Source organism: Hyperoodon ampullatus (genome assembly GCF_949752795.1).
Source record: "Hyperoodon ampullatus genome assembly, chromosome: 4".
NCBI lineage: Eukaryota > Metazoa > Chordata > Mammalia > Artiodactyla > Ziphiidae > Hyperoodon > Hyperoodon ampullatus.
Window position 1 is genome coordinate 12,668,549 of NC_136917.1, and position 21,591 is coordinate 12,690,139.

Below are 21,591 nucleotides of genomic sequence, written 5' to 3' on the forward strand. Positions count from 1 at the left end.
TAATAGTTTGCATCTGCTAATCCCAAACTCCCAGTTCGTCCCTCCTCCATTCCCCTCCCCCTTGGCAACCAGAAGTCTGTTCTCTGTGTCTGTGAGTCTGTTTCTGATTTGTGAATAAGTTTATTTGTGTTATGTTTTATATTCCACATATAAGTGATATCATATGGTATTTGTCTTTCTCTGTCTGACTTCGCTTAGTATGATAATCTCTAGGTCTATCCATGTTGCTGCAAATGGCATTATTTCGTTCTTTCTATGGCTGAGTAGTACTCCATTGTGTATATGTACCACATCTTCTTCATCCATTCATCAGTTGATGGACATTTAGGTGGTTTCCATGTCTTGGCTATTGTAAATAGTGCTGCTATGAACACTGGGGTGCGTGTATATTTTCGAGTTATAGTTGTGTCAGGGTATACGCCCAGAAGTGGCACTGCAGAATCATATGGCAACCCTATTTTTAAAAAGACACATTGTTCGTAAGTCCCTCTGCATATCTAGCCCAGCCCACAAATGACTTGTCAAGTTGCAGGCATTTTTCCCTCTGTCTGTCTGGCTGGCTGGCTGGGACTCCTCAACCCCCTTTACCTTCTCTCCAGGTAGTCTCTGTACTGTAAGCTCCAAGTAGGTGGGACCCATTTAACTTAAAGCAGCAGACACGGGTGGCTTGTCCTGTTACTTCCGACTGAGTAAATAACACTGATAATTCATTTCATCCTTTACAGAGAACTTTGGGGGGAGAAAAAAAAAAAAAGCTCCAGCTTGATCATTAAAATGAGCTTTACACCATTTAGGTGAATCTAAATTGTGTCATTTCTTTTTGTCGTCAACCTGTTAACTTGTCAGTCCTTAGTGGCAGTGGTATATTTTTCTTCTGCACAAGTCTTAGAGCTTCCATTTACTAGATTTAGTAAAACGGGAATAGTCACTTTGTGCAAACATTTTAATTAATTTTAAATAGAAAGTTGAATGTACAATGCTGTGCTCCTGGAAAGCCTTAGGAACAGGGGAGAGAGACAGGGATGTAAAACTTTCCACATGTGATTCCAGAACCATCTCCCGCCCACAACCAGAGAAGACTAGGGGAAGAAAAAGATGATGTCTTTCTATTAGTATTATTTGATGCTTTTCTGGTGGTGGTGGTGGTGTGTGTGCCTTTGAGACCTACTGCATTTTTAATTTTATTAACCCTTGAAGTCAGTCTGGAGATTCAGTTTGGAATTTCATAAGGGAACATGCGTTAATTACAAACCAGGTGTCAGCTACTGTTTGGAGTCCTCAGGCATTTTAGCACACTTAATGTTCTCATCAACTCTGAGAGAGAATTTTTTGATGGGGAAAGTGGGTCTCAGAGAAGTACAGTGATCTTGTCAAAATCCTGAGGCTGGCAAGTGATGGGTCAGGATTTGAACCCAGGTCTTTCTGGCATCAAAACCCTTATTCTTTCCACCTCTGTTCCATATCACTTCCAGGCAGGTGCAGTCAGAATTGTTTGTCCTATAACCTGTCATAAAAAAAAAAAATCTTGTAGATTTAGTGATAGTAAAACTATAAGAAAAGTTATTAATGCAGGAGGTCCCCACCTCACGCGCAGCCTCTCAGATGAGGACCAGGCTGAGCCTTACATACTGTGATGCTCTGGGTTGAGTTGTGTCTGAGGACGAGTCAGTCACCCTAAGGGAAGGAGTTCTCCATGCAGGTCAGCCCAGTGACCACTGGAAGGCGCTCATCTGACACTTGCCCTCTGTCCCATGGTAAATGGGTTACTAGAGAGCGTCATTCTTCTTTAACCTGCCTTCTGCTTTTTTTATGTGACATCAGCGGAACCTGTCAAGTGCCCTGCTTTCTGGAGAACATCACAGTGTTTTTCATTTTCTACCACCCTCCTGGTGAGCATACAGCCAACATATTGAAGGAAGGCTGCATTTAGAATGTGGAGAACTCCCTGACCTGACTATTCTCTACATTTTTCCCCCTGAGTAATTTAAGTAGGTCATATTTTAAATTTGACTTCCCAGGCACCTGGTTTTAAATAAAATCCATTCTTACCTTCTAGACAATCCAATTTTTTTTCACCACTTGGAGTTTATGCAGAAGAAAAACCGTTACAATATGAATACAGAAAATAATCCTAACTGTATTTTATCAATTAATAAAGACAATAATTGTTTCCTCCTTACGTTCTACCCTCTTCCACCTTTTGGGTGGAAGGAAAGTGCAGTGGGAGCCCACTGGTGGTGATTGGATGGAACTTTCTCTGCCATCCAGGGCAAGTTCAATAGAGAGCCCTCATGTCAGAAACAGCCCTTGGAAGCTCTTATCACTAGGCATGGGTAGCCACGCTTCTTCCTGTTGTCCTGTTTGAGTGTGCAAGGGAAGAAGTGTGGTAAGAAATGATGCTGATTCTAGTCTTCCCACCAGGAGATATCCCACAAGTGTTACCTAGGTCAGAAATGGCAAGTGAGTTTTCTCTTGCCACCTCCACCTGCTCCCAAGTCCCAGCCAGGGCGCTACATTGAAGGTTTTTAGGCTCTTCCTAGGCTCCGGAGGACAAGATGCCATGATCTGCCCCTGCAGAGGTGCAGGAAGGGAGACGAGTAGCTCATGGGCCCTCATTTCCCCTCCCTGACCTAAAGCTTAGCATGAGTCTTATGTATGGGACACTGACATGGAACCAATTTACTTTGTCCTGGAAGCCCTCTCAATACTTTGAGAAAGCCCATCATTTCTCATACTTGTTCGTATTTGCATAGTCTCTAATCTGAATCTTGGGCACCCTGGTTCAGAACTCTACCCTCTCTCAGACAATCAGCATGGGTCGCAACTCTACAGATCTCTCTGCTCAAGTCTCTTGGAAATAGAAGGCATGCTCCCTACATTTAGAAAGAGTTTATCTAAATTTAACATGTAGCTTTGATGTTCTCTCTTTTGATCTCATTCTTCTTCTCTGGTAGATTCATAAGTATAAGAATTCTCCTGGAAATGGTTGTTTGTACAACTATTCTAAAATAGAATATGGGGGTGGGGAAAGCCCCTGGATCGTAGGTCAGCTGTTGAGATGTTTTTGTTTCATGTCAGTTTACAATTAGGGTCAATTACAACCAACACACACTTCAGGAGAAAAAGGCATTGTGTGTACAACATGAGGTCCGCTCTAGAAACTGTTCTTTCCACACCTTTCATAAATGGCCATTTTCTGCTTTGCCCGCACGCCCACCACTTGGGAGTCTCTGAATGTCAGGAACATAACAGACATATTTACTCAATCAAGCCAACACTGATGAATGCAACACTGGAAGGAAATCAACAGTGATAAACATAGTCTTGTCCTTGAGTAGCTTACTGTATCTTTGGGAAATGAGACACAGAAGGAGAATTAATTACTATAAAAACTAAATAGAACATGACAACAAAAGGGGCACGGAAAGGTGGATGGGGCCTTTACTAAGGAGCGATCTAATTAGGTATGTAATCGTGTCAGGGGATGGGGAGACCATTCCAGTTGCGGGCACACATGTACCTGGAGAATTCTTGGAGCCTGTGCATTCAAAATCACAGGTAAACCAGGAATTGTTAAAACACCCCTGTCGGTCATTTCTGAAGGTCCCTGAATGCCAGTTCCATAGCCTGGAGCCATTCCCTCATTTTAGGCTCATGGTGGAAGCCAGGTTGGAAATTCAGGTTCTTTACAAACTAATCCTGAAGTGAAGAGTCCAAAGTCTGAAGGTGACCACTAAAATCTCACTCTTGATGACCTCCAAATGGGCAGTATTGGCACAGTTGAGGCCAAACTGGTAAGAACTGTTGGTAATTCATACCAGACCATCCCCAGATTGTCAGCCTTCTTCCTATCAACAGAGGCAAGAGGGTCCCTGCTGACATGAACTGCTAGAGATTTCATGTCTTCAACCTGCCCTCCCCTTCCTTTTTTTTTTTTTTTTTTTTAAGGCCAAGCGTATTTCCTCTTTATACTTTATCACACATGTTATGCTTTGGGGTAGGCACAATTATTTCTCTGTGGTCTAGATAAGGAAAGTGAAGCATAGAGAGATGGTGCCTCAACAGTGGCCCATCCCCTTCCTTTTTTTTTCTTTTTTTTTTCCGCTGTACACGGGCCTCTCACTGCTGTGGCCTTTCCCGTTGCGGAGCACAGGCTCCGGACGCGCAGGCTCAGCGGCCATGGCTCACGGGCCCAGCCGCTCCGCGGCACGTGGGATCCTCCCGGACCGGGGCACGAACCCGTGTCCCCTGCATCGGCAGGCGGACTCTCAACCACTGCGCCACCAGGGAAACCCTCCCCTTCCTTTTTAATGAACATAAACTTATCAGGAGTAGGAGTTGACTAATCTGAGGGTAGAATATTCAGCAAAATGGGTTCTGATCCCCATTACCGACAGCAGCAACACGCATGTCCATGCAGCTTCGTTAAAGGCACAGCTTAGAGTCAAGGCAACCTGGTTTCCAGTGGGGCCCCCCTACTCGTGACCTTTGTGATTTCCAGCAAAGTAATTTCACCAATCTGAGCCTCAGCTATAAAATGGGAGCGTGATCCTAGCCTCCCACCTCGTTGGGTGATCATGACGATTCAGCAATAAATTGCGTGTGAAGGATCCTATGCCGTGCCCAGCATATAATAAGCATTCAGTTGGTAACTGCTGTTATTAGTAGCATTTTTTAAATTAATTTTTATTGGTGTATAGTTGATTTCCAATGCTGTGTTAGCTTCTGCTGTACAGCAAAGTGAATCAGTTATACATATGGCTATATCCACTCTTTTTTTAGATTCTTTTCCCGTACAGGTCATTACAGAGTATTGAGGAGAGTTCCCTGTGCTATTCAGTAGGTTCTCATTAGTTGTTATTAGTAGCATTTTTGTTGTGGTGGTTATTGTTTATCTGAAGATGGCTCTGTACCTCCGTGGCCCAAGTCCCCAGCCAAGAGCCCTGCAAGCAAAGCCGAGATGCCCGGCAGGCTCAGCCTCCTTAGACGGACACAGCCCTTCAGGCGCTGTCCCCAGCCCCATCCTCTGTGACCTGGTGCTCTGTCTTTGCTCTTTGCAGCAGCCTGCCCTGTCCTGTGCAGCGGGAACGGACAGTACTCTAAAGGGACATGCCAGTGCTACAGCGGCTGGAAAGGCGCGGAGTGCGATGTGCCCTTGAATCAGTGCATCGATCCTTCCTGCGGGGGCCATGGCTCCTGCATCGATGGCAACTGTGTCTGCTCTGCCGGCTTCAAAGGCAAGCACTGCGAGGAAGGTAAGTGCCAAGGGGTGGGCTGGGCAGCCATGGGGGCGGGAGGCGTTTGCAGGCCTGGACCTTTGCTAGTGAGCCCAGTCCTGGCTCCGTGTTTTGCAAAGGAAGTTTCAACATTTTGCACTTCAAACCCCTCGGCTTTGATGGACTTCTTAAGCTTTAGAACTCAAGAGAGGAGGCTTGCAGGCTGACTCTGGAAGACATGTTTTGTTTTCCCCTTCTTTATGTTAATTAGTTCCTTTTCCTTTTCTCCTGTTTTTCTGTCTTCTGTCTCCCTCTGCTTCTCCTCCCCTTCCTGCTCTTTCTTTTCCTTTTTCTTCCTTCCCCTTCCCCATCTTCCTCTTTTTTTCTGCTTTATTTAAAGTCCTCTGAATTGGGAATTATGGTATCCAGAAAAAAAGAAACAAGAATCCTTAATCCTCCTCCCTTCCCCAAGGCTGTTTTCTTTTCTTTTTTTGTTGTTTTTTCTTAAAGCTCTTCCTGGTCATCTCAGACCCATATATGTCTGTGTAAATATTTCTGCAAAAATTAACATCAATAGAAGGCAGTCAGGCTTGAAAGACTATAGGTACCTGTGTCATTTAGAGACACCATGTAGGGCAAATGATCCTGGTTACCTACGATCACAGAGACTTAGAGAAGAGTGGGCGCGCAGTGAGAGGGCTGGGATTTGATGAGTCCTGAAGAGCTCACTCTAGCGTGCTTTGAATTGGTCGCTAGCACACGTGGGCAAACCAAGCCTGATCAGAAGCTGGGGGTGGGGGGGTGGTTTGGGGGAGGAAGTATAGGAATACAGGGAAAGAGCACCTCTCCGGAGGTGTTCGGAAGCCAGCTCTAACTAGTCCTAGTTGTTCTGGTTAGTGCTTCAGGAAGTCATTTGGTAGCAAGGTGTTGGGACCTGTAAGGCACTGGAACTCAGCCAAGCTGCCTGTCAGCCTTCCCCCTCTGTATTTGCCCTTCCAGAGTATGATTTTAGTTGCCCATCTATTGCTTTTCCCCTTATAAAGAATCATCCACAGTTAGTAGGAAGGTGAAAACCTAGGTTCTCTCCCTCTCTCGCCTGCTCTCTCCCTTTGAATTGGCTCAGTCCTTACAGCCCTCACCACAAAGTAATGACAGTGGCTTTCCCTTAGATACCCACACAGAAGCTCCCCTTGTGACTTCTCCCATTTCATAGTGTTTAGAACTAGTTCCACAAAGACTCAGCTTCTGTGACATTATTCTTCTAAGATTTTCCAATACATCACTGCTAGTGCCCTTAATGGGGCCCAGAAGTGTGACCCCACCCCCAGATCCTCACTTGCTCAACTCTCTCTCTAGTTTTCCTCTATAATAAAAGGTAGCCTCCCTCCCTCCATCTGCATCATAAAACCAAATTGGGAGCTTGGATGGAGGAAGTGCTGATTTAATAACCCTATTTGAAAGGTTAAAGCTCTTAAAGATAAATGGACTGCAGGAGGCAAAGCTGCATTGGCTGAAGACAGGGGAGAGGCCAACAATGTAACAAGCAAGGTTAACACGACCTTTTGCATATACCTCATTTGGCAAGAGGATAGTGATAGAGCAATGGTGTTGCCCATCTTAGAATTTTTTCAGTCCAGTCAAGATTGTGCATATCTGTACGAGTGGGATTTCAAGTACTCTCTCAACTTTCTCACTCTCCCACCTGGTCTCATTTAAATGTTCAGAATGAATTAAGCATCCAACAAAACAAGGAAGCCACGTGGATCATTATGAAAGGATGAAGTCGCCTCTATTGATTTCTGCTGCCCCAAAAGAATGAGCCGAGATGATGCATATGCTGTTTTCAAAATAGGAAATGGAATCAGAAAGCCTGGATCAGCCCTTTTTCTTCCATTTACCTTTTTTCTTTCTGATATTCATCTTAGTCATAACGTTCAAACAGTTTACCTGAAATGGCCATGGCAACGAAATCAATAGTTGTCATCCTCCATTTTTGCTGCATAAACATTGTTGTACTATTAGCAAATTTGCACAAGAAAATGAAAGGACAGATTCGTGAGGTTTCACTCGATGATGTCTGGGGGAGTGGGAAGGTGAGACGAAAGAAGAATTGACATATTAGTTTAAGTCAGCCATGTTTTCATGTCAGTTTCATGGTTGAGTCATTTTTCAATGACATTTAACTTCATAAATGTAATTCATGGTTCTTCAGGGGTTTATAGTACATATTGTTTGTAAAACTCCTTGACCTCCTTTTTTATCCTTAGGGACAAAAATTGCATTCACAACCCTTTTTTGTCAAACCTACAGAGGGCCCAAGACTAAATGAGTTCTAATGATTTCAGCTGCCAGAGGGCTGGTGGTATAAGGCACATGGTACTTAGCTGGTAAAGACCACTGTCCCCCTTTTAAGTATAACACTGTTTCTATTTATAAAGCTTTGTACAATGCCATCCTCCCTCCTGCCTGCTGAATACTCTGAGGAGGTGGCCACGAGACCATCGTATGAAACTGGAACCAAATTTAAAATTCATAGTGAAACTACTCCCCTTAATGTCTGAATTTAGGTATTCCATCAGCTGCTATAATTATATAGCACAAAGGACATATTTACTGGTTTCGCTGACCTGAGAAAGGGTTATCTCATATTTCTAGATACAACAAATAGTTCTTTTAATGACATTCCACTCGAGGGCTAATAAATCTCAGTGGATTTTCCTCCTTCCTTCATACTGTAATTCAGGATAGAGAAGCGAAAGCTAATTTATCTGGAAGAGAAGTGTCATTTTCTTCCCTTTTTTTTTTTTTTTGGTATATTACTTTTTATTTCATCCTTTTAGAAAAAGATCATATGATAGTTTTTTTCAGTTTTTTGAGAACTCCTAGCTATTGGCACCTCACCAAACATTTTAAGTGGCTAATTATAGATGGAGAGTGATTTTTGAGACACATAGCACATGAGGTATTTTTGTGTAGATTTTGAGTTTGCTATGTTTGAAATGGGGACAGAGTAAAAAACTAGAACTTTGGGATTTTCTTTTATGAGAAGAATATGGACAAGATTGATTCTGAATGAATGAGTTCATGTTTTGCAGATTCCAAATTGCACAGCATTCTTCCCAAAAGCAAGATGTTATTAGCACCCTTTTCTCTTTCTTGTCAGTCCTTCACACTGGAAATTTGTCTCATTAACAACAAATGCTTATGGCAAAGTCTGCCGTTTATCCTCACAGCAATTATGTATTGAGCACCTACTGTATTCCCTTGACTGTGAGAGGCATGAGATGTTAAAGGCATTGCACAGCCTCTTTGTGAATGTCTTCCATGTGTTTGAATCTTTCAGTTCATTTACATCCAGATGTGCTCCACCCTCCTGAATGGAGCAAATTTGAAAATATCAGAAAGGGTTCGTGTCATCAGGAGTAGTAGTCCCCAAGACAATGAGTTCAACATTAAAGTGATTGTAACCAGAGAAAATGGCATCATCATAAATGTCTCCAACTAATAATAAGTCACTGAAATGTACCTCTCTGAGAGTATTCCTGATTAAAATTTAAAAAAACAATGGCAGCTTTTGTTTCCCCATGGCTCAAATAGTTTTGAACTGATTTCCATAAATAACATCTTCCTGAGAAGGTCCAAATGGGATCCTGAACAAACATCTCTTAACGCTGAAAATTCTTATTTCTGCCTCAAGCTGTGCCCCCAGATGATGGCAGAAGCAAAGGCTTTAATCTAGGCCAACAGACCTGATTTCCAAGCTGTTAAAATGAGCGAAGTTTATGTCTTAGTCAAATAAGATGACAAGACCCCCCGGCCATTGCTCTGATCCATAAGGCAACATCTGAGCCTCACGTAAGACCACTGTTCACCACTCAAACCCCACGGTGTGCAGTGCCCTCTGTTCAAATGCCACTGCATCATTTTCTAGGAATACCTAAGGAAGCTGGTCTTCCTCTAAAAAGCCCTCTTTGTCCATCCTTAGGCTGGATGGATGTCCAGAGTTTGGGGTCACATTCTCATACAAAGAGTCCTGTCCTGAGAACTGGCCTTTGCAGCTCACTGCTCTCCTCACTTTGAGTGGATTCCAGAGTAATAAACTTCAAGTCACTACTGGATGTATAGCCACTCTGATTACTAAGATGGCCAAGCAATCAGACCATGAAACTGGCAAGAACAACAGTGATTGGAATCTGACCGTTAATTCGCCTGATTAATGGTCTGGGGGGAGGTCAGTGCCACAGCCAGAGACTCACCCATCCATTTTACTAAGATTATGTGTAGGAAGGTTACCCCTTTGGGATCACTTCCACACCCAACTTCACCTCTTCTACCCTGCACATTTACTAACTTCTTCCAGTAGATGTGTGCTCAGAGAATGAAAACTAATTTTAGACTTAGCCTAAGTGAAACTTAATTAGGAAAGTGACTCATGCATGAGTGTCACTGGTTTTCTTTTTCATCTTTTGGTACCTTCTGAAGTCAAGTATTAGTGAAGTTAGACTGAGCCTCTCTACTTTTCTCTCCAAAAGTGAGGGATGCTCGGGTTTGGTATTACATGTAGAGACATCACCAGCATTCATGGTCCAGTCTCAGAAGCCCTGATGTGGTTTAGTAAGATACTAATGCTTCTAAGTACAAGGTTCTCAAGGTTGGATGATACATCTCTATATTTGGTTCCTCCTAATTCTGCTTGAGAAATCCCCCTTTTTCCTTTACATTCTCTTCAAGTTTGAGATTTGATATTTAAAAAAATAAAAAGTCTTTAATTCTTTATGGGTATTCTTCAAGGGGTCATGTACTACCTGGGCTGCTCTGTTTGCTTGCAGGCAGGTAGGAATTGGTGAACCACTGGTCCGTTCAGCTGTAAACTGGTGTTTCATGGCCCACCCCCCATGAATGATCAATACTTTTCCTCTTTGTTTTTTTTTCAGTTGATTGCTTGGATCCTACGTGCTCCAGCCATGGGGTCTGTGTAAATGGAGAATGCCTTTGCAGCCCTGGCTGGGGTGGCCTCAACTGTGAGCTGGCGAGGGTCCAGTGCCCAGACCAGTGCAGTGGACATGGCACTTACCTCCCTGATACGGGCCTCTGCAGCTGTGATCCCAACTGGATGGGTCCCGACTGCTCCGTCGGTAAGCCAAGAGGTTTTCTCCTCACTTTCCCCAACACTCATGCCCTGTGTTCCTTCCAAAAGCGCAAACAGATGGGAATCTGCTCTTTCCATTCAGGATGGAGGGACTTTGGTCAGTTGCATAGTACCTCTCTAACTCTGTCCTCAGTCATGAAGTCTTTGATCCTTGAGAAAAGAACAAACAAACAAACACCACTTGGTTCTTGTGCCTCCTTGGTTTCATCACTGCAAATGGATGAGGGGCCCGGGAGGGATGCTTCCATTTGCATTATAGCTTTCTTATGTACACTCCCTAAAGGTACCAGAAAACAAACCAGAACAATTCAGTCCCAGACAAACTGAATGGAATGTCCTGTAAAAGAGAAAGGACATTCCCTCGGGGTGCCAGGTGAACATGTTATAAAGCTCTGCAATACTCCAGTGACAGGAAAATAATGAAGTTGCACTGTACCCTTTATTTTCCTAAAATTAAGAGTACGTGTCTTACCTCCCTAGTGACCTTAAAATGGAATGGTTCAACAGTTCAAGCCAGGCTCCACCTTGCCTAGAATGGTTCCGTTCACACTGTCAAGTGCCTATCCAAGCAAGCCATCATCCTTCCGCCCCCTTCTGTCAGATTACCATGGCAATCAGGAAGGGAATCTATGCGAAGCTTTGCTACAATGGGAAAGAAATGAATATTTCATTCCAAAAGGAAAAAAAAAAGGAAGAGTCAGTTAAAATGGGCTATTTTGGGTATCTTCTCAGCCCACTCGCCTCTGCCTTCAACTCTGATGTTGGTGGTCCAGGCCAAGCTCCGTGGAGGATGGGGGGAGGGGGCGCCCTAGATCCAACGCCCAGCGGTGCTGCCGACATGCTGTGTGACTTGGAGTGAGTCACTAACCCTCCTGGTCTGACTTCCCCTCCCCTGGCATGATGAGCCATGCCTCCCTCAGTAGTCTGTCGTAAGGATGAATGTCTGGCACGTGCTTGTCCTCGAGTGAGAGGTCTGGAATGCCAGAGAGTGCATATCTGTCTGTATGTCTCCTCCCCAACCACAAAAGACTTTGAGCTCCTTTGAGAAAGAGGCTGTGTAAATGCAGCACAATTAGAGCAGTCATGATTGCCACCAAGGTGCCGATCTGGGTGACAGCTGGGCCTGCAGTCATCGTGAGGTTCGAGCCGCTGGGTCTCTAACTGGCCTCTGGTCACTTCAGGCTCTCAACAGGGAAAAGAATCCCAGCTGGTGGGGAGTCAGGCTCCACAGGTATCTTTTCAGGTGGGCACCTCCCGGGTAGCTTTGCCAGACTGGTTGAGCAACAATGTCTGACCTCTTCCTGGGATGGTCTCAAGCCCTAGAGCAGTGGTTCTTACACTTCAGTGTACATCAGAAACACTTGGCGGACTTGATAAAACAGATATCTAAGTCCCACTCCCCGCATTTCTAAGTCAAGAGGACCAACCAGGGCATAAGAATTTGCATTTCCACATAGTTCCCCAGTGATGGCGATGCAGCCAGTCCAGGGACCCCACTGTGAGAATGCTGCTGCTCTAGAAACTACCTCACAGTGGATGAGTACCCAGCCAGTGGAGAGACAGGCCGCCCAAGATGACATACCTCTGGGCCTTGGGCCAGCTCCAGGGACCCGGGCCACGTGTGTGGTCTGGCCTCCAGTGGAGGGTTTCACCGGCTGTGGTGTTGAGCTGTAATCATTGTTTTTCTTCCAGAAGTGTGCTCAGTAGACTGTGGCACTCACGGCGTCTGCATCGGGGGAGCCTGCCGCTGTGAAGAGGGCTGGACAGGCGCAGCTTGTGACCAGCGCGTGTGCCACCCCCGCTGCATTGAGCACGGGACCTGTAAAGATGGCAAATGTGAATGCCGAGAGGGCTGGAATGGTGAACACTGCACCATTGGTAGGCAAACGGCAGGCACCGAAACAGGCACATATTGCTTTATTTTCATAAATTGTAGATCTATAGTGATGGTCGTGCGTTGCAACTGGCTGTTCCTTCAGGGACACGAGTGCTCTCCGGCATTTCCTGCTGCCTCTCCAAATCTCCCAGGGCATAGGGAAGGGAGAGGCAAGGTCCTGATTGGAAAAGCCTTCCCCTTCTTTCCAGAATTCCAGATTGGGAGGAAAGGGAGCAGATCAGATAAGCAAATCCATCCAAATTACTCATCGTGGAGAAGGGAAATGCACACGCATGGGAAATTGTCAGGGCCTGGAGGTTTCAAGCACCCCAAATGACTGTGATCTTCAAGTCTCCCCCCTTTTTGAATACCCTCCCAGCCGGATCCCTGCTTGCTGGCAACAGTTGAACTCACTTCTTTTAGACCAGGTTGGATGCAGGGCGGGACTCCCAGGTTTCCTGGGTGACCAGGTACCCCTCTAATAGGTTTGAGCATCCCCTTGTTGTCCCAGGTCAAGGCTTTGTCCTTGGGCTCCTGACCCTCCCCCTCACCACCACCGTCGATAAATGACTCCTCCTCTGGCCCCATTTCATCCTCACTCAGTCACCTCTCTGTATATGTAAAGCTTGATGACTGAGAATATTTCTTAAAAGGTCATTTTTTTTAAGAAGTAATACTTCTCAAGTTTCTTCGGTTTTGGTTTTGGTTTTGTCACGGTTTGGGGTTGGTTTCATGCCAAGCTGGCTGAGGCCACGTGCTTGCATGGAAACTCTCAGAGAAGTCTCTGTCCAAACTACTAACATGGCCCCTTGAACTTACCTTTGATTCTAGCCATTGAGTTGGGGGCCCTCCCCTCTGTCCTAGCCCCAAGACCCCAGGCACCTGGAGTGAGAGGGAGGGTTAGAAGCTTCTCCAGGGCTGACTCATGAGCTCAGACTCAGTTTCCCATGCTGTTCATTTGGGTGGTCAAGCAGAGATAAAGTGCTCTCTGCATTAGGTTTCCCCCAATTCTATCTAATTGGGCATCCGAGGGGCAGCGTGCCTATCCAGGCCACGACCTATAGCACTGGGACCCTGCCGGGACGGTCTGTTGGCAGTGAATTGTTTTTGCAATCGTTCAATGATGCTCCAGATCCCGCTCCCCCTGCAGCCGCTTTCATCTTCAGTTCCCTGCAGAGTCTGGGGGATAATTCAGAAGGCTTTGAAGGGAAGGAAGTGCACAGCCCAATACTGAGACAGTTTAAAATCCTTATTAATAGCTCCCACTCTTCAGGGGTGCTCCTCTTGATATACTTTTGCATGCTCGGTGTGATCTAAATACAGACTCTCCCCACCCTCCTACCTCCATTGCTCCCAGTCTCCCTCCCCAAAAGAGCTCTTGCCAACCAGAAACCTTTAGGTAGAACATCCCCCTTTCTCTCAGTTCACACAACCCAGCCTCAACCTCCCCTTTGCTCTCCCCTTCCCGCATCTGCCGAGGGTTTAGCATCCCACAGGGATTCCTGCTGACTCTCTCCCACCTACAACTCATCTCTACTCTGGGAAGAGCTCACAGGAGGGCAGCCCTGATGGATTAGAGCAGAGGTTGGAGAACTGTAGGTGGGGGTGCGGACCAAATCTAGCCTGCTGCCTGTTGCTCTGTGGCTTACGAGCTAAGAATAGTTACCTTTTTTTAAGAGTTGAAAGCAAAATATTTCCTGACACGTGACCATCATATGAAATTCCAATTTCAGTGTCCCTTAAACCAAGTGGTAGTAGAGGACAACCACACCCACGTGTGGATGTATCATCAGCTTCTGCACTGCACCTTGGCCTTAAGTAATTGCAACGTGGTCCACAAAGCTATTTGTTGTCTAGTGCAAAAAATACAGGAAAAAACCTGGCCAACCTCTGAATTGGAGAGTTGCGCAGTGTTGGCAAGAGAGGGAGGAGAAGAGAGAAGAGGGTCAACATTCACTTTAGAGAAAGGATACCAACGGTGACTTGAAGGCCATGAGGGGCCAAGAGAAAGGGAAGGGTCCAAATGTCACAGAGAGCGAGTGGAGAGAGAACAACTGTTGCGTGGAAATGTCTCTGGGGCCTTTGCAGATGAAATGGGAAGATGGTAACTTGAGTCTCATAGAAGATGGTGAGGATGTGGCCAGCAGGAGAACACAGGAGATGATTCTTTCTAGCCAGCCCTTTGGGTGAGATGAATTAGAGAAAGGTGTTTTTGCTACTTGAAGTGTCTAGTTCAAGTTTCACAGCTCCGTGAGCTCTTGAGAAACAGAAAAGGTGCAGATTTATGTGCCAAGTAAAGCTCCCCCAAATGAAGCTAGTGACGTCCCAGAAAAGTCTCTCCTTCAGAATTATGATCTCTCACGACTTCATGAGCTTGCACTACGTATGTCATAAAGATCTTTATCACCAAAGTCTGTCCTTGTGAGAAATTAGGGCTCTGTGGTTTTATTAGTAGTATCAGTGCCATCCCCTCACAGATTTACATTCATTGGGCTTTGTTCAAAAAAACCCAAGCATTCCTTGGTTGGTGAGATTTGCTATTCAAAATCTAGAGGTGTTCGTACACATGTAATTGCTCCTTTTGCTTTTCAACCTCTGCCCCCAGAGTTGTTTCATGGAGTTTTAATCTTTTATTTTGAGCAGACTCTCCTGTCGATTCACTCTAAGTGAATGCCACAATTTACAAGCCCAGAATCAGTCCTCCTCCTCAGGGATACTGAGAGTCAGAAAAGAAAGAGAGGCTCTTTGGTCCCTTTCAAGCAGAGCCTCAAATGCTATATTTTGAAAATAGAAAATAAATAAGAATGAAATGGCACCTAGTCTGCAAAAAAAAAAAAAAAATGCATTGGGAGGTTCGGGGTAAGGCAAAGCAGTGGGTGCTTGGGTTGTCTGTGGTTTATTTTCGAAAGGTCATGGTGCGACAGTTTTCTTAGGGTCATTGCAAATAGTCAGCTAAGCATTTCACATCAGTCCTTGTGTATCACGTTTATTTTACCCAAGGAAGCAAGAAGACAGATGCATGGGGGAAAGGGATGAGGATAAAAGCACAGCCTTCCAAAACTCAATCAAGTAGAATCACCAGGATCTATCCATGCCTGGTCAAATGCGTTTCTGGAAATTTTCAACCAAATTATTCTTTTATATTTGGATATTTAATACATATTGCTAAAGATTTAAATATAAGGTATAACATTTCAATGTTAACTGGTAGAGCTAACTTGCCAACAGGTTGGATTCTACCAAGCAATGATCTTTTATTACCTCTTTTCTAACAAGTTAAATACAGAGTATGGCAAAAATCTCCAGAATTGCAGAGAGGAGAAATAGACATTGAATCCAAATCAACCACAATTCGTGTATCTCTTTGGAATATATTAGCATTATTTGAATAGGCTGCAGTTTACTCATATGAATAAATCAGAAGGCACATTGTGTGGTTAGACTAGTTTCATTCTTTAAACATAATCCTAAAATGGGTTGTTGGTCCTATCACCTGCCATCCCTCCCACCACCCCTTATTAATACTGTGGATTCAACCTCAGCAGTCTATTCAAAGTCTATAACACCAGGGCAAAAAGGAACCATAGAACAACTCAGAAATCTCTATGAACTAGAGTAAATTCAGATAAACATCTCTTACAAAGAAACAGAGTAAATGTTAACATGTTCTGCAAGCAGAATAGTCGGGCAAAATACAGGGAGAGACCAAAGTTCTTATTGCTGGAGATTACAAGGAGGAAAGCAAAATGCTCATTGGGGATTGTTGCTATTGTCGTCAGCTGTCCAGATATCCACTCTAAATAATACAAGCTAACACACACACAGAGTAAATCCACCAAAGCTAGGCTCCGACCCTAGGTGAACTCTTTGATATCTGGGTAGTGAGCAATGTCTATAATGGTTATTCCAGCCTGTTTACTTTTTCTATGTGGTCCTGACCTCCAGCTGCATTTCAGAATCATGAGGCCTGGATTCCCAGGATCGTGTGGGACTGAGTAACCTGCCCCTGTACCACAAGTCAGAACAGTTTTCTTTTCCCTCTATCGCACTGGGACCCTTCTATTTTTCCTCTTTAATTGGTTGGAGAAAGAACTAGGTTCTTGTGATGTTAATAAGGAAAATGAATCTTTACCCAAGGTAAAACCAGCCGTGCGACAATCTGATGTGCTGATTAAGTGATTGTCATCAGGAGTAGACAGGGTCACAGTCCAAGAGGGAGAGAGCTTCAGAGCTACAGGGAACAAGTCAGGAAGAAAACGACTGTCAAAATGAACCAACTTCAGGGCTTCCCTGGTGGCGCAGTGGTTGAGAGTCCGCCTGCCGATGCAGGGGACACGGGTTCGTGCCCTGGTCCGGGAAGATCCCACATGCCGCGGAGCGGCTAGGGCCGTGAGCCATGGCCGCTGAGCCTGCGCGTCCGGAGCCTGTGCTCCGCAACGGGAGAGGCCACAGCAGTGAGAGGCCCATGTACCGCAAAAAAAAAAAAAAAAAAAAAAAAAAATGAACCAACTTCAGACTGAGTACAGCTGCTTCTGCATCTCATTCCAGCTTCATTTAAGTTATGGAAACTTATTTTTTTTCTTGTAGCTATTATCCTTCAACATTTGAGCTTTCATGACTCTACCATGAGATATCAAGTTGAGAGAAAATTAGCCACTATGGAGCCATCCTTCCCACTGGGTCTTTGGAAGCAGCTAATTCTCTGATTGGTTCATTAACATATTCCTCCGGGAGCTCTTATTGGAACCCATCCTAGGATCTCCATATTTTTTGAAGTGAAAGCCTAAAGTGATAGTTCTTCACTCTTTAAGATTATGGACAGCAGAGAGCAGAACATGTTCCACTGCTGCTTTTTTCTTCCCCTACACGGTGGCCAAAGTGTGAGCCTTTTCATTGAAGATCAGGAATCACCACATGCCCAGAAGTTCTCTTCATGTCTGGGTCAGGCAGTCTGCTCAGGTTTCCTACCCAAACTCAGAACAAGGCCCTGGAGGTAGAAGTTATAGGAACCCATTTTCAACTCAATGCAAAAAGTGGAATATAATGAAAGGGAAAAAAACTGCCTCACAAGTAGTGAGACTCTCGTAGCTGAAAGTGTTTACTTTCTTAGCCTAGATGTTGAAGAGGGCCTTTCAGGGGAAGGTAGACTAGATAGACACAAAGCTCCCCCTGGCTTTATGACTCAACCATCCTCTAGTTTAAAGGGAAACATTTTTTTGGTATGACTTTCTATGTGATTTAGTAACATATGCCCCAGCAGAAAAGGAGGTCTCATCAAAAAAGAGGGGAAGAAGTCTTGCAGTTATAGTTCTGTGGGGAGACAGTGAGTTGGAGCATTCCTTGTACCATCACCTTCATGTTTCAGAGGGTCCCCTTGATGTACTAGCACGTGGCCCGCAGGGACAAGGCCAGATCCAACAAGTAGATAGCTTGATACGAGGTATCACCGCCTTCACAAGAGCAAAGAACTAAAAACAGTATGGAACTCTTAGAACAGAAACCCATGGGTGAGAGTTAGCATGAGGAAGATTCCAGACTCAAAAGAAAGGAAAACATCAAAGAATAAGAGCTGTTGAAAAATAGGCTGCACTCCCTGAGTGTATGTAGTGAGTATTTGGTCGCTTGAGCTTTTACAAAGAATCAACATTTCTTCCAAGACTATGAGTCTTGGATTCCACAATATGCGCTCAAGACTTTATATTAAAGAAAAAGGGAGTGCAAAGAGGGCCCTGGAGCAATGAACTCCATAAGGTGTTCATGATGGGCATTTTCTCATCACTTGCTATCTGATTCATTGTGGTGTCATGAAGAATAAACTGACAGAGGACAGGAGCTCTGTGTTCTAGGCTTGACTGTGCCATGAACATTCTGGGTGCCCTTGAGAAGTCACCCAACCTTTCTGACCTTAGTTTCTTCCCAAGGCCAATGAGGGGGGTGAACCACATCACTGCTTTCTAGAGTGTGGTCCACAAACATGAGATGTTTTTGTTGGTGTGCAAATGTATTTTATTGACTGGTTATATGGGGCTTTTAAAAAGAAGTGTTAGGAAAAACCATAACTAGCTCGTTAAACTCATGATTATATGGGCATTAATGCTTAGGGATGTGGCAAAAGCAGGTAGTGATCTTAGGCCTAAGTAAATTTGAAGAAAAATATTAAGTAAATAACAGTGCAGATATTGCAAATGTCACGAATGCAATATGTGATTGACTAGATTTAGAACACACTTGGATGAGATGATCTCGAAGGACCTGTCCATCTCCAGAAATTTATTACTTTTGATGCAAATTTATATGCATCACATGGAATGGTCCACTCCCGGACAATCAAATCTTTCTCTCTTCTGTAAGGTCAGGGAGGGTCTCCAGGTAGATTCCCATAATATACTGATACACTTTACATCAAAGGGATGGATACAGCAGAGTGTTGGTTTTGCCGATGATACGTTGTGAATTTTGTTCGTTAGTCTGATTATCTGCTCATCTCAGCTCCAGTTTATATCTGATTTACCTAGAGAATGCTTCTGTGCATTGAAAAACTTCCTTCAGTGGTTTATATTTGTGTTTCTTTTTGTCCATTTATATTTGTGTTTCTTTTTTTAAAATTTTTATTGAAGTATAGTTGATTTAGAATGTTGTGTTAATTTCTGCTGTACAGCAAAAGTGATTTAGTTATACATATCTATATACATTCCTTTTTTAAATATTCTTTTCCATTATGGTTTATCATAGGATATTGAATATAGTTCTCTGTGCTGTGCAGTAGGACCTTGTTGTTTATCCATCCTGTATAAATTAGCTGAAGTCTGCTAACCTCAACCTCCCACTGCATCCCTTCCCCAACCCCCTCCCCCTTGGCAACCACAAGTCTGTTCTCTGTGTCCGTGATTCTATTTGTTTCATAGATAGGTTCATTTGTGTTGTATTTTAGATTCCACATATAAGTAATATCATATGGTATTTGTCTTTCTCTTTCTGACTTACTTCACTTAGTATGATAATCTCTAGGTCCATCCATGTTGCTGCAAATGGCATTATTTCATTCTTTTTTATGGCTGAGTCATATTCCATTGTGTGTGTGTGTGTGTGTGTGTGTACACACCACATCTTCTTTATCCATTCATCTGTCGATGGACATTTAGGTTGTTTCCATGTCTTGGCTATCATAAATAGTGTGCTATGAACATAGAGATGCATGCGTCTTTTCAAATATAGTTTTGTTCGGATATATGCCCAGGAGTGGGATTGCTAGCTCATATGGCGACTCTATTTTTAGTTTTTTGAGGAACCTCCATACTCTTTTCCATAGCGGCTGCACCAATTTACATTCCCACCAACAGTGTAGGAGGGTTCCCTTTTCTCCACACCCTCTCCAGCATTTCTTACTTGTAGACTTTTTAATGATGGCCGTTCTGACTGGTGTGAGGTGATACCTCATTGTAGTTTTGATTTGCATTTCTCTAATAATTAGCTATGTTGAGCATCTTTTCATGTGCCTGTTGGCAATCTGTGTACCTTCTTTGGATATATTTGTGTTTCCTAATTTAAAAAGAGATGGTGTTAAAGTAGAGGTCCATCTGACTATGTCCACGTCACTTGGATTTGAGCAATGCAAGCATGATAATGAAGGGATTAAGACACAGCCTTTCGTGTCAATCTACCTGAGATCAAATCCGAGCAGACTTCTTAACCTCTGTGTGCCTCAGTTTATCTGTAAAATGAGAATACCGAATACGACCTACCTCGTTGGGTTATATGTAAAGTAGTTGGCCCAGTGCCCATCATAAAGTAAAAGCCAAATCAATGTGAGCCAACATCATCATCATCATCCCGCATTATCACCATCATTATCTACTACCAACGTAAGAGAGCACAGGGGAGGATTATCAAAATCAACTTCTCTTTAAGACATTTCTGCTACCTTCGGTCTCCCTCTCACACATCTGCCTTCAATCCATCAAGCAGTTAGCAGCATGTCAAAAATAACACCTACCCACTCTCCATTTCCCAAACAAAGGTTTGTTCTGTAACTTGCTGGCATCTGGTTCTAACAGAGAAACTGCCTTTCTTACCTGGGATTGAACCTGCTTATTTTACCAAACAGCCCAATTGTACATGAAACCAAACATCTGAATATCCTTAGGTTAATACAGGTTAATATTAATACAGTTGTGAAATTGGGGTTTGCTGCTTTCAACCAAAGTTCCCCAAACTAGACCTCTTGGACATATCCGGGGGTAGCCAAGAGTTCTCTGAGAATTTATTTTTAATTCTGGGTTTCCTTTTTACCATAAGTATACTTCAAAAGGAAAAAAACTTTTCCCTTGAAATATTACTTGGGAATTCTATTATTATTTGAAGAGAATAAAACTTCAGTTCTTTAAGCCAGTGTTTCTCCATATAGGGACCACTGACATATTCTGGAGGCCTTTGGTAGGAATCTGTTCTCCTTTAAGAAGAGATCTGGTATTTCTTACATTTGAGGAGGTTGTCAGCTCAGTGTGTCTTAGAACACCCTGTCCTGGTCTCGCCTTTCCTTACTCCTTCTCATTCCTCATGACTCTGGGTTCTAAGATTCTATCTGCCTGGCTCTGTGGATCAAAGAATGACCTAGGGGGCTTCCCTGGTGCCGCAGTGGTTGAGAGTCCGCCTGCGGATGCAGGGGACACGGGTTCGTGCCCCAGTCTGGGAAGATCCCACATGCCGCGGAGCGGCTGGGCCCGTGAGCCATGGCCGCTGAGCCTGCGCGTCCGGAGACTGTCCTCCGCAACGGGAGAGGCCACAACAGTGAGAGGCCCGCGTACCACAAAAAAAAAAAAAAAAGAATGACCTAGGAGCCTCAACTTTGACTCAGTTGAGTAGCACACATGCTTTTTGGAGAGTCAAGACTCTCACTGATTGTCTGTCCTTATTCAGCCCAATAAACTTCACAATTACCCACATTCCTCCCAGGCTGCAATTGCTTGACTCCTTGGAGCATAACCCAGGGGTCATATCTGGGGATTCTTTGCAATTCCTTGGCTCATCTCCTGGGTTATCAGGAGTCATACTGGGTATCCCAGATGTTCATGGAAGAAACAGATTTTGCATTTTCTCCCAAGTTGCCTGCCTCATGGGGTTCACTCTTATACTAACCCACTTCTTTCACAGCATTCTATTTCACAAGCTCTTTTTCAAAGGCTTGCTTTTATTGCTTTTGGAAAATAGGGTACCATCATTTATTTATTTATTTATTTATTTGCGGTACGCGGGCCTCTCACTGTTGTGGCCTCTCCCGTGGCGGAGCACAGGCTCCGGACGCACAAGCTCAGCGGCCATGGCTCACGGACCCAGCCGCTCCACGGCATGTG

At 44.2% G+C, this 21,591-nt stretch overlaps 1 protein-coding gene across 6 annotated transcripts in view; it reads left to right on the forward strand.

Annotated features, from left to right (window-relative positions):
• The window catches only part of TENM2 (teneurin transmembrane protein 2), a gene marked incomplete at its 5' end in the record, with an annotated part of 1,007,477 nt that overhangs the window by 834,764 nt on the left and 151,122 nt on the right, over positions 1–21,591 (forward strand). For 3 of the 6 annotated variants that reach the window (XM_079702682.1, XM_079702685.1, XM_079702686.1), the window contains 3 exons: positions 5,061–5,255; positions 10,151–10,351; positions 12,058–12,270. In XM_079702682.1, the coding sequence (XP_079558808.1) occupies positions 5,061–5,255; positions 10,151–10,351; positions 12,058–12,270 (609 nt within the window). The remainder of the gene's footprint in view (positions 1–5,060; positions 5,256–10,150; positions 10,352–12,057; positions 12,271–21,591) is intronic. The other 3 variants (XM_079702683.1, XM_079702687.1, XM_079702684.1) reach the window with 2 other exon arrangements.